We start from the raw sequence: 12,846 nt of genomic DNA, 5'->3' as shown, positions 1-12,846 counted from the left end.
AAAAAAAAAAAAATATATATATATATATATATATATATATATATATATATATATGCATGTGTGTTTATTTATGCTACTGCTACATCTTCTGCATATAGCAGCAACTGGAAATGAACCACCAAACCACCACCATAACTCCTGTCCTCATATGCTCCCAACCTCTCTGTAATTAGGGGAAGATGATTTTCCCAAACACAGAACACTTCAAAGTAACTTCAAAGTAAGTAAAACAATGCCCAATCTTTAATGTTTATCTACAAAACACTTTGTTCTGACAATCTTTGCCCAGGTAAAGCTCTTACCACTAACAGTTAATGATCCAGGTACATCATCTGATTGAAGGAGGAGAAATTGTCAGGCTCATACTGTAAGTAGTAAAAACATTTCCTAATCCTTCAGAGCTACAAACCCTGCAGACCTGACAGTCCAGCATCCCCGCTGTGTGGATTTAACAACTTTAAACAGAAATGCTACTTTTTGCTTCTAATTATCGAAGGTGAAAGGTGAATTAAAACTGGCTGTCTGGCAAGTCTTAGCAGGGACTGATTTCCTAAGAGTGAAGGAGGAGGTTTTTTTTCCTTTCTTTCCATTTAATAGATTGCTTTCTGAACTGACTGTGGACTGTGGAGAGAGTGCTTGGTATTGCTAAGCAAACTGCATTACTAAAAGATCATCGTAACACTGGAGACACATCACCAGGCAGTGAGACTGTGGAATGACAGGGCACTAACAGTCCATAAGCCAATATCATTGTAAGACTAGCTCTGGCTTACATATTGTAATGAAGCATGACAAATAGGAAATGTGTGCTGGGATGTAAAAGGGACGGATTCCTCTAAGGAATTCCCAAAGAACTGAAAAGAGAGTTGTTCTCTAAACTCAACCAGAGGAGGTAAAAACTGTTGCAGAAGAAGTCATCCAACTGTTTTGAAGCCATGGCATATACCATGATCACTGCATTGCTTACCTATGGACTTCATGTAATGGCCTCTATGGCATTAGACACAAGGCAGCCAAGACTTCGAGCATCATATAAAGGTAAGAAAATTACAAACTATATCTCTTTAACTCACAACCTGCTGTTTGTAATGCCACAGGAAGAACATACAATGCTTAATAGGACAGGGATTAAACTGATATCATTGTGAAATTATCATTTTTAAGAACTGGTTATTACAGCATGCTAGTATGTTTTTCCCCCTTAAGGGTGTATGAGTGTTACGAAATTTTACTGGAAATCGTAAACCATGTATTGCATCTACACATCGGGGGTTAACCCTTTCCAATCCAGGCTTGCGCTAAAAGTAGTAAAACAATGTTTTTCTTTTTAAATAATGAAATCTGAAAAGATAATGTTTCCACCCATAATCGTGTATGTGATGTGCTTTTGCTCTATTAAAAGAAAATAGTTTGCAGGATGTAGTTAGATTGCATGTGCTCTTGGGTGCATGAGGGGTCAGGGCTCAGTGATGTGTTGCAGGCTCCCTCAAGACTAACAGGATTACAAGCAACATTAACAAAACATTTTGCTTCTTTTATGATATGTGACAGATATTGCAAAACACCTGGCCAAGTGGCCGTGCAAATGCTAAACAAAACCTTGAATGAAATGGAATGCAGCTGTCTAGTGCAGGACCAGGTAATTTGTGTTTCTTTTAGTGAAGCAACAGGAAGCAGACGTTCATTTATTTGTACTAATCATGGGCTGTATCTAAACAGGTACCAAGAAAATGTCCCTTGTCAAATCAGTCAATAATGTGGTGAATAACCAGAGCTCGGTAATTCTAGCTGTATCTGTTACCTACTTTGTGAATTAAGCTACACCTCAGATATAAATAGGAACTATTACTCAGATTTATGTATGGTGTGTCATTTGGGAATTAATTCCAATTAGTGGGAAAAAAAAACCAGTCTCGGTGACTTTCTGAGGTAATTATTTTGCAACTAGGAGACTACAAACTAAGCAACAGCGGTTCTACTCGTATGATCACATGTACTTAGGTATATTTTGAGGAAGTGAGCAGAGATTTGCTCTGACATCCTGCTTGTTTGTATTTAAAACAGCCCTTGATTCAGTACAAATGGTCCTTTGGATTTCATCACTGGCAATAAAATATTTGTCAGATTATAATCCAACATAATGGGAAATAATTATGTCACACACATTTTGAACTCGCATACATACAACGTGCAATGTGAATTTGATTGCTATTAAAAGTGAATTAGTGAACACTTTGTGTATCTTTTGGCTGCAGTAAATGTTGGAGCAGTGAATCTGTTCATCTTTAATGGCTGCTCTGTTTATTCTAATTGAAGTGGTATGCGCTTAGCAAGTCTACCTTAAATGCCTCATGGTCCTACTGTTTACTTATTCGAGTCCTCATTACATTTATAACATTCCTAAACTAGTTGTGGTAAGAAAAGTTTGTTCATTAGTAATAGCTGTGTGAATATGTGTAGTTTACTGTTCTGTGCTTTGAAATAGCAAAGGTGTTTTTTTTAACCCAAATATGATGAAATATAATTAAAATAGTGTTACACTGCAATAAAATGGTTATTCATTAAACAATGTCTTTGGTGATTCCAAGTCTGACATTTATTTACTGAACTTAAAACTGTGATAGATTTGAATCTCAAATGTAAAATTTGTGCAAAATGTGGAAAAATCTTTCAAGTTAGCTATGCAGTTGGATATTTCAGCCTAGGTTGCTACATCATGCAGTTTACTACATAGCGTTGCATGCAGATTTGGTGAGGCTATAGGTGAGGTGGAGACTTTTTAGATTTTCGCGTTTAACTTTCAAAAACAAGATTCTTAATTACGTACAATTTGTTGTATATTAATGAGAAACTCCCTTGGTGCTTGCTGTTTCAGATTGTTATATACTTTACCTGGTTACCTAAAGTTCCTCATCATATGTTATTATCTCATATCTTGGAGCCAAAACAAGAAGAGATTGTATGTAATACACACGGGTAATAAATCATACACTTAGGGACACAATATAAATGCATCTGTTTAGATGTTTGGTTGAGTTTGTGTGTTTTCAATTTGCTTTTTCAACAATACACGGCCAGATGAATGTAAAGGCCCATGCTTTGCAATAGGCTCAAGACATTTGATTTTCGGGGTTGTGATCTGCTGCTGCCATGAAATGCTGGATACGATTTTAAAGGAACCCTATAGTGTCAGGAATGCAAACTTATTCCTAGCACTATAGTGTTAAACCAGTAAGCTCTATTGAACCCCTCATATCGCTCTGAAAAAGTTTTAAACATACCTTTTATCCCACGCCATGCCGATCTCACTGTGACTGGCTCTGCCTTTATGGCTTGTGATCTCAGCCAATTCAATGCTTTCCCATAGGAAAGAATTGGGAGGCTGTTGAACATGCATGGCAAAATGCAGCGCTGCTCCAACCAGCATCTCCTCATTGAATCAATGCATTTATGGTTAACATCTCCATGCAGAGTCTGGAGATGTTGAATGCCAGTGCTGCATTTGGACTAAGAAGCACCTCTAATGGCCGTCTGAGTATCTGCCACTAGAGGTGTTCCTAGGCAGTAATGTAAACACTGCCTTTTCTCTGAAGTAGAAGTAGCTATAGTATTTACCTGATCTGAGCCTTCACTAAAAACTGGAAAGGCCCTAGACCCATTGTTTATTGAAATGGCTTATCTCTTCTCCAATTTCATTGCACACAGAACGTCTGTGTCCCATTACCTAAAGAATGGATTAATTTTGTATTTGTGATCAGCTTCAGGTCCATACTGCTCTTAATCCTGCATTGCAACAATGTAAATTCATGATGAATGTGTCACATATGTCTTACTCCATCTACTGAAAAAGGTCATATGGTCCATATATGTTCTAAACGTTGGTTACAACTTCTATACAAACCATTTTATTTTATCTGTAAATGTCAAAAGCATTTAAAAAAAAAACAATAAACTTTAAACTTTTACTCATCCTTCCTCAGGTCCCTTGCCGTGTTTCATGGAAAACATTTAGAAGTAAGACATGATTCTTTTATGATACAGAATCATTTCTCAGTACTGTTGTGGGGAAAAAACAACTAAGTTAAAACAAATAATAATACAAAAAGCATGCTCTTTATTTCCACCTCTTAACTTCATGTAAAAAAGAGACGAGACTGATAGTTTATGTGACATGAAATGACTTTGCAGAGAGAACATACCCTTTAAATGAATGCTGTGCCATTTATTGGTAATTACTTTGTAGCTGACCCTAGGCGTACGGTCAAAACGTCTCTCTCTTTTGTCCTTTTGCCCCACAATAAATTTATTGATTCTTCATCTTACACTGTGTAGCCTGTGGCCTTTCAGCTTGCAGATTATTGTGAGACATGTTTCATCTATTGCCAGACAGTACCTGTGAAGGTCTACACATTTCTTTCAGTTTAAAAGTACATCTTGGCATTGCCAATTACATGAGCAACTTTCTGTTTATATAAGCATAGCTAGCTAAATCAAAACATACAAATGTTCATAAACAGATATACATTATTTGGTAAGGCAATTTTTTAAAAGTATTATTACAAAAAACAATAAAAAAAAAAAAAAAAAAGCAATCCACTTTAATTTCTGAAGCAGCTTGCAATTAATATTGATGGGTTTTGTGTGGGTTATGAACCGCACAAACCTGCATCATAGTGTATTTAATTCCTTTGATCACTGTGCATTGCCTTACTGGAATAGTGCAGACATGCAGGGTTATTAGTAAAGCGTACATTTTCAGGAATCAAAGTGAATTTCAAATTTAAAGCTAAAGTAGCTGAAATGGAAGCATAGATGACTTGGATAATATTCTCAGTTTTGCCTGAAAATGTGCATTTTAGTAAATAGCTCTGTTGGGTATTACACATCAGCTATTACAAATTACAATTCATAATCTCCAAGCTGGCAAAAAGCATCATAAAGACTACTGCGTGCAGGCTATCTGTAACTCTGTAACTAGTAGCTTCAGTAAAATTTCACTGAGCAGCAACACTTTCTACTTTTTGTGTTCCAGAATTAATGGCAAGTCCAGCAAAGTGTGCATCTAGTCCTAGTGAAACAGTTGCATCCACAGTAAAGGATGCAGCCTCAAATAGTATGTTTAACAATTTCAAAGTATAAGGAGAGTTCCATTAATTAATACAACTTACTGCAGACACATAAATCATTGGTTTAAAACTATAGCTAGAGTATTTAGCACAACATACAGGAAGCCAGCTGCCCTTTTGCTTTATATAATATTATAATTCAATCTTAATTATCCTTTTAAGTAAACATTGCACTGCATGTTTCTTTCTTGTATAACTGACATAAGAAATGCTCAAACGGTTCCTGCAATGCTTGTAATGATATCACAATTGAGTATTTTTTTTCTGCTAAACTAACATCCCATGGGTGTTTCTGTTCTGGACTCACATTGACCTAGGTGGGGTTCATTAATAATATACATATAACAGAATTCATGAACTAAAAATGTGGTCACAACATCTTGGATAAGTCATTGACCCGCATTCCATAGAATAGGAGAGTCTTGCTCAGTTTACATTTTACCACATGTAAATGAGCATGACAGAGGAGGAACAATAATCCACAATAAACTAGTAAACAGCACATTGCATGTGTATTAATTCTCTTGCTGCACAAATTAAAGGTTCACTATGTGCAGCATAACCACTACAGCCCAGTGAAAGGGTTACACTGCCTAAAATCTCATTTAGAAGTGGTTTAACAAAAAAAATAAAATAAAAAAAAATAAAGCACCCACTGCCTCCAGAGGCAAATCCAACCTGGATTACATTGATAAACCAAGGCTAAGCTAACTCTGCCATAGCTTTCTCAGCCAATCACTATCATTCAGGTTAGAATACATTTATACAATTTATATAATAACTGTGCATGAAAATGTAGAAGTGTTAATTCTTCATTATCAATAAGGCTGAAGAAGAAGCGCTCTCAAAGTGCTGCAGAGAATGCTGTTTTTTGTCAAACCACTTCTAAACAGTTTCACATAAGAAGGGGAGATGACAAATTGACAACTACTCGATGCAACACAACCAGTATGCAAGATGTACAGATTCTAAGTCTTAGATTTCCCTTTTAACCATGCCATTAAACACAGCTATATTCTGAACACATTGACAAACTCTAGAGCAGGCTTCCCCAAACACCGACCCTCCAGATGTTGCTGAACTAAAACTCCCATGATTCTCAGCCTGTTTATTAAATTCATAGACTCATGGGAGTTATAGTTCAGCAATATCTGGAGGGCCGGAGTTTGGGGAAGCCTGCTCTAGAGGGTCACTAAAATGAGACTTAAGAAGAATTGCCAAAGGAATTACACATTGAATATAACAAAATATCCAGCTGTGCTATTTACTTGCTCTGCAATGTTTGGCATAAACATTGATTTTCCTTTGTCAGTTCTTTAAATGTTCCAGTTTATTGATTAAACCCTCGAAATCTTAAAGGAAAGCATAAGCAGATAGGGTGATAACATTTGTGTCATAGAGGAAACAAAAATATGTTTATGCTTAGGTCTATGGCAATGAATGAGTTTGTATTGCCTCTACTAGTAGTACGTTCATTGAGCTGTAGTAAGGCTCATATTAATGCCATGACATTTTTGGCCACATTAATATTCAGTCCACTGACTGGTGTCAGACTGATACATCGTTTGATCTGGGTAAATATGCCAGTGCCTATTTCCATCAAACATTGGATGCATCAATCCACAGCATTGTGATAACATTATGTTTAAGCCTCCTGCTACCCAGGGGGGTTCCGGTGACACAATTTGAATCCATTCATTGTTGGGTCTGAAGATTTGTTTCACATCAACTGTTCTACACCACATCCTAAAGTCAATGATCCCATTCATGGATGGTTAGACTTCTGTTTATTTCCACTCTGGGGACTCACGTTGGTCTTTACTTTTTCAACATATGATATAACAAAGAACACATATTTTAAAAATATAGATTTAGGCTGTTCTTCAACCATATGAGATCCAGAATGCAAACAAAACGTTGCTGTGTAAGAATTTAAAATAAATACATTTGGTTTCAAGCATGTGCTCTAAGCATTTTGATCTACTTTTGCCAATGGTGAAAATATTAAGTAAACTAACATGAAAAGGAGAGTAGGGGGAAATGGGCAAATGCTAAATGTGATTGACATGATTGTACTATAAACAATACATCAGTTACACTAGGAATTAATGCAATTTATAAATACAGAGCAATGATATAAAGTATTGAGATACTTTGAGTAACTGCCAGATGTATTATTCATATTCCCTCCCTAATTATGCCTCCTGCCTATGATAACTGCATTCCAACTACATACCTGTTTAATTTTGTGTACTCTGTTAACCACTACCAACACTGCTGGAAGCACCTTCCATATATCCACTAGACATTCTCATATTACTTTCAAACATTTCACTATTTACTTTTAATGAGTGACCTTTAGTCAAAGCATTTCACTTTTTTGAAAATGTATATATCCTTTACTGCCTTTACTGAAAGCCGTTTTAATATGTGAACTAGTCAGTTGTATCTCTTAGCCATTTTTCGATTTTATCTTTTTTCTCTCGTCCACATTTTTCATATATCTCTTGTCCTACACACATATGATGACATTAAGTCCATTTTTTGTTATTTTGTCCAAAATACACTGCATTTTACATTTTGAGTATTTGGATTCAGTTTGTTTAGACGGTAACCCAATAATAGCATGGCCCATAACTTATTTTGTGTTTTTTTTCACTATGTCTACTTTATAATTTATTTGTTTACTTGCTTCTATTTCATTATATATATGTTTGCGTTTATATATTCAAGCATGTATATGAGTATGTATTCTGTAACACCTTTTCACACCCTAGAATACAGCTCCATAGATTGAGCGAACACATATAGCTACTAGTACACACTGGTTATTCTACAGAAGGATCAGTCAAGGCATACCATTTTGCAAATACTTGCACTTTTTTACCAATAGATGGCAGCATATCAGCACTACTTTTAATAGGCACAAGTAGACACATTGAGAATTTTCAAGACATTTATGTTATCTGTTGCTGAACTTAAGCTTTAGATAAAAGTGCACTACTTACTTTTAGAGGATGTGTGCTCTTGTAAATCTGATATGTAACATATTCTTGCACATTTTACTATGTAATATAACATTTCTGTAAGTCATATAGAACTGCAGGGAATAGATTTACTTTATATTTAATCTATTATACATGTTTTATAAGAAAAAATAAAACATAATTGTGTTGAGCTGTTTATGAAGGAAAAAGAAACCTCAATATATGCCTTGGCATCGTTTGGCAAAGGACATTGTAACTTTAATAATTCATCTAGGAAAAAATGGCTACATGACCTTAACAGAACCCTTTTTATAAGACACTGCAACATAAGTCCAAGATTTAATAATAAACTACAATGACACAGCATGTATCTGTGCACAAACACAAATTTAGAATGGTTTATACTGCAGCTAAATTTTTCATTCTGAAAGCATTAGTTTTTTGCCATAATGCAAATTATGTTGAAGAAATGTTGATGAAATTATTATTTTTCCAACAGCATTGGCATTGTCAGTTGCAAATATTTGTATATTAATCAAGCAAAATAAATCTAAATTTGCAAAATGCTATTAAAAATAATCTATTGGGGCCCCTTACACATCTCAAGGTCTGTAATCTTGCAGCCCACCCTTGAGTACACCCACGGGGCCCACCCCCAAGTCCGAGGGTGTGTATAGTGGATGAAGTGTCTATGTGTGTACTGGATGCAGTGTGTGTGTGTGTGTGTAGTAGATGCAGAGTGTGTGTAGTTGATGCAGTGTGTGTGTTTATAGTGAATGCAGTGTGTGTAATGGATGCAGCGTGTAAGTGTGTACTAGATGCAATGTATATAGTGGATGCAGTGTGTGTGTAGTGGATGTAGTAGATGCAGTGTGTGGCTAGCCTTTGCTCCCCACATGCATCAATTAGCCTTGGGTGTCCATAACCCTGACACCGGGTCACTGGTTGCCCTTCTTTGCACCACATTTGGTAGGTACTAACCACTGCATACCGGTAACACCCCTCAAGACTGTTTTGGAGATGCTCTTTTTGTCTAGCCATCACTTTTGGCACTTCTCAAAGTCACTCAGATCTTTTCTCTTGCCTGTTTTTCCTGCTTGCAACAAATGAAATTCAAGAACTGACTGTTCACTTGCTGCCCAATATATCCCACCCCTTCACAGATGCCATTGTAACGGTGTAACCCATGTTATTCACTTCACCTGTCAGTGGTTTTAATGTTGTGGCTGATCAGTTTACATTCTGCTACAGCTCAACATATGTGGAATTAGACATCTGCATTAAAGCTTCCAAATTTGGGTAGCAATAATAAACTGTGATTGCTACAGCCTCAGCACTCTCAGTCCAACATTGACATCCAAAGTCGGATAGAGTATTGCGGAAGTCCTGTTTAGGCAAATGCAGAAGAGTTGCTCAAAAATGATTTCACAGAGATATATGACACACACAGAATCACTATATAACATGGCCGCCATTAGGGCATGAATGTCTATGAATGATGTGGCCATTTCCCACTAAGTAGCCCAATTGGGGAAATATTGTTATGCATTATAAAGCATTGCCAGTTGTAAATTATTCATGGGATGTAAATCCTGCCCCAGTTGTTCCTTATTGTCAGTTATATACCTGCTTCAATGCCATTGCCTTTCATTTCCTTCAATTTGAAAGTTTTGCAGCATATTTTGCAGGCAAGAAAGATTCCATTTTTTTACTCCCTGCCCCGAGCAAACAATTCAAAGGTTTTACAGCATATTCTGTATCTTAAGATTCACCATCCTAATTACCCCAGCAAACATGTTAAATGTTTTGCAGCTTATTCTGAAATTTCACAATGTTTTGTGCATTATTAAAGTTAATTAAGAAAAAATATGTTACTATAGCTCTTGTGTCTATTTCATGAACCTGTAGATGCTTAATTCGTTTTAGAGATAATTTGTGCGTCAACATAATTTAACTCCATATATCCCCCTCTCCATCCCCACACACTGCTACTCCCTACCTATGTGCAGAAAAGTCTGTTGCCTGCTCTCAGAATTACCGTATTTATCGGCGTATAACACGCACTTTTTCTCCCTGAAAATAGGGGGAAAATGATGGGTGCGTGTTATACGCCGATATCCCATATTTACTTACCTGTCTTGAAGCGTGGGCCGGTGTTCAGCGCGCACCGCGGTACTGGAACTTCAATTTCAGTTCCAGTACCGCGGTGCGCGCTGTGAAGCCGGCCCACGCTTCAAGACAGGTAAGTAAATATGGGACAAGAGGGAAAGTGCACTAGGGGACACTATGGGAGGGGTGGGGGAGAATACTATGGGAGGGGGGGGAACAATACTATGGGGGGGGGGAAGAATACTATGGAAAGGGGGGGGACACTATGGGATGAGGGGGGGAACACTATGGGAGAGGGTGGAGAATACTATGGGAGGGGGGGAAGAATACTATGGAAAGGGGGGGAACACTATGGGATGAGGGGGGAACACTATGGGAGGGGGTAGAGAATACTATGGGAGGGGGGGAGAATACTATGGAAAGGGGGGGAACACTATGGGAGGGGGTGGAGAATACTATGGGAGGGGGTGGAGAATACTATGGGAGGGGGTGGAGAATACTATGGAAAGGGGGGGGACACTATGGGATGAGGGGGGGAATACTATGGGAGGGGGGGAAATTTCCTGGAATTTCCTTCTGAAAATGAGGTGCGTGTTATACGCCGGCGCGTGTTATACGCCGATAAATACGGTAGTTAAATTTCTGGATTCACCATTCTGATTCCCTAAGTAACAAATTCAAATGTTTTGAACTATGGCCATTATATCAATTACCCCTGCAACCATATTGTGTCAGCACCCCATTATTACCCTTAGATTGTAAATTCACAAGTTACCTTGCTAAGCATGTTGCATAAGTACTGTATTTGGTGAACTCTAAGCTTATTTGTAGGTTCTGTACCTGTTGTATCAGCATGTGTTCTTTATTTGTCTACATTCCCTCTCATCAGCATTGCTGTGGGATATATTGATGCTATAGAAATATTAAATATTAATACAAGTAAAGATAATAATATATTGCTTTGATCATTACATATAATAAGTTAATAGTAACTTGCCCTACAGTTGTGTTATTATTGCTGACAGTCATAGTTTTTAATAAGAATTAGACGTGCACCAGTGAAATTTTCGTTTCAGATGAATGAATTCATACTAAATAAAAATAAATAAAAATGTCATTCGTCCATTCCAAATTTGTCCATAAAACGTTAGTTTTTCTGAGAAAATACGGTAAAAAGTAAGTTGTTTTCGTCCATTAGGGTGAAAATAACACTGCGCATGCGCCAAAAAAAAAAGCAAAAAGGGAGCTATGACCCTCATTTTAATAAAAGGGAGGTTAAATCCTCTTGCATGCCGCGAGTAGGGGCATGTCGCATAAACAGCGAGCAGCCAATGGCTGCTCCCTGTCATTTAAAACTGGTAGCTATTGCTGTCCAGTCGCTAGTGCAATAAGGGGAGACCTGGCACAGATCCCCCTGACCCCTATGGTGGGGAACCCAAATAACTAAAACGGGGGCGTTTTTTGTTTCTCCTCCGTGCTGTGGAGGATAATTCTCCCGCAGCATGGAGTGCACCGGCAGTGAAGTCTCCCGGTGCAGGGAGAGCTACTAATAGCATTAGCCACCAGTGTGGGAAGATTTAACCCATGCAGGGCTGCCGGGAGACTTGTAGCGGACCACGGGTAACCCAACTGGTTACCTCCGCCAATTCCTTCCTTCAGCCACTCTGGAACCATTAACACCAGCAGACATCCATTTCCCCAGTAACCAGACAAAACATAGTTCTGGGAGTCAACTGAGTTTATTCAGACGACACACGGCTTTTATGCCCAGTCCCCTACATGGGGTTCACAGTACAATAAAACACATGGGTTTCAATCCCAGGATCCTCTGTGCCTGAGAGATAATTGCGTGAGAAAAACCCTCTAATCTATTATCTCTCAGGTACAGAAAAAACAAACAAAATACACAGTATCCCAAATGTGTCCCCACCATACTCAGGAAACCCACAAAAAGTACATTCCCCAATAGCGCCGATCTGAGTTTATAATCACTCAGATAGGTTAGCTGAAACAGGAATGCCATAGAGGTAAAGTTTTGACCGGCCAGACATGAGGCGCTAGCCCAAAACAGTTCCCTGAAAAGAGGTGTCCTGGCCGCTCTCTGTTCGTGAGAGTCCTCTGTGAACACCATGTAAGGGAATCCCTTTATTTTAGGATACGGATGCTCACTCTGTTCAGTAGTTCATATCTCCCAAACATCGTTCGTATAGGTGGTTGGGAAATAGAATGGACAGTGGTCTAAGTTTTACCGGTGTTCGCTCGAGTGCCTAGCCGAAAATAGTTCCAGGCACTCAATGACCAAGTACCGCTGCCCACATTCAGGAGACAAGATGGCCACCATTCTTTTGTCTGCCACGTGCTCGGTTATATGAATTCATTAATTACTTCCCTTGCGGTTTTGTACTTAAGTTGCTGGTATTAGTGTTCTAATGGGGTACAGGGGTGGTCCTCGTTCAGGAGACGAAAGGATTCTATTTGTATGAAGTACTCCTGAACGGAAAAAGTATAAAACATATGTAATAAAGGGGAAAACATACGAATGAGTTCTGCCACAAGACTCTTACATGCACGGGTGAAGTCTCCTGCTGCAGGGAGATCCAGGTTTTTTCGTTTCTCCTCAGTGC

At 38.1% G+C, this 12,846-nt stretch overlaps 1 protein-coding gene across 1 annotated transcript in view; it reads left to right on the top strand.

Moving 5' to 3' along the window:
- Positions 1-416: 416 nt before the first annotated feature.
- SEMA3E (semaphorin 3E) overlaps positions 417-12,846 on the top strand; it is a 152,836-nt gene continuing 140,406 nt past the window's right edge. The window contains exon 1 of the mRNA XM_063448190.1: positions 417-1,038. Coding sequence (XP_063304260.1) covers positions 936-1,038 — 103 coding nt within the window. The 5' untranslated portion in view covers positions 417-935. The remainder of the gene's footprint in view (positions 1,039-12,846) is intronic.

This window comes from Pelobates fuscus, chromosome 3 (genome assembly GCF_036172605.1).
Source record: "Pelobates fuscus isolate aPelFus1 chromosome 3, aPelFus1.pri, whole genome shotgun sequence".
Lineage (NCBI taxonomy): Eukaryota > Metazoa > Chordata > Amphibia > Anura > Pelobatidae > Pelobates > Pelobates fuscus.
The sequence above is the reverse complement of the archived record's forward strand: the minus strand, read 5'-3'. Positions and strand labels throughout refer to the sequence as shown.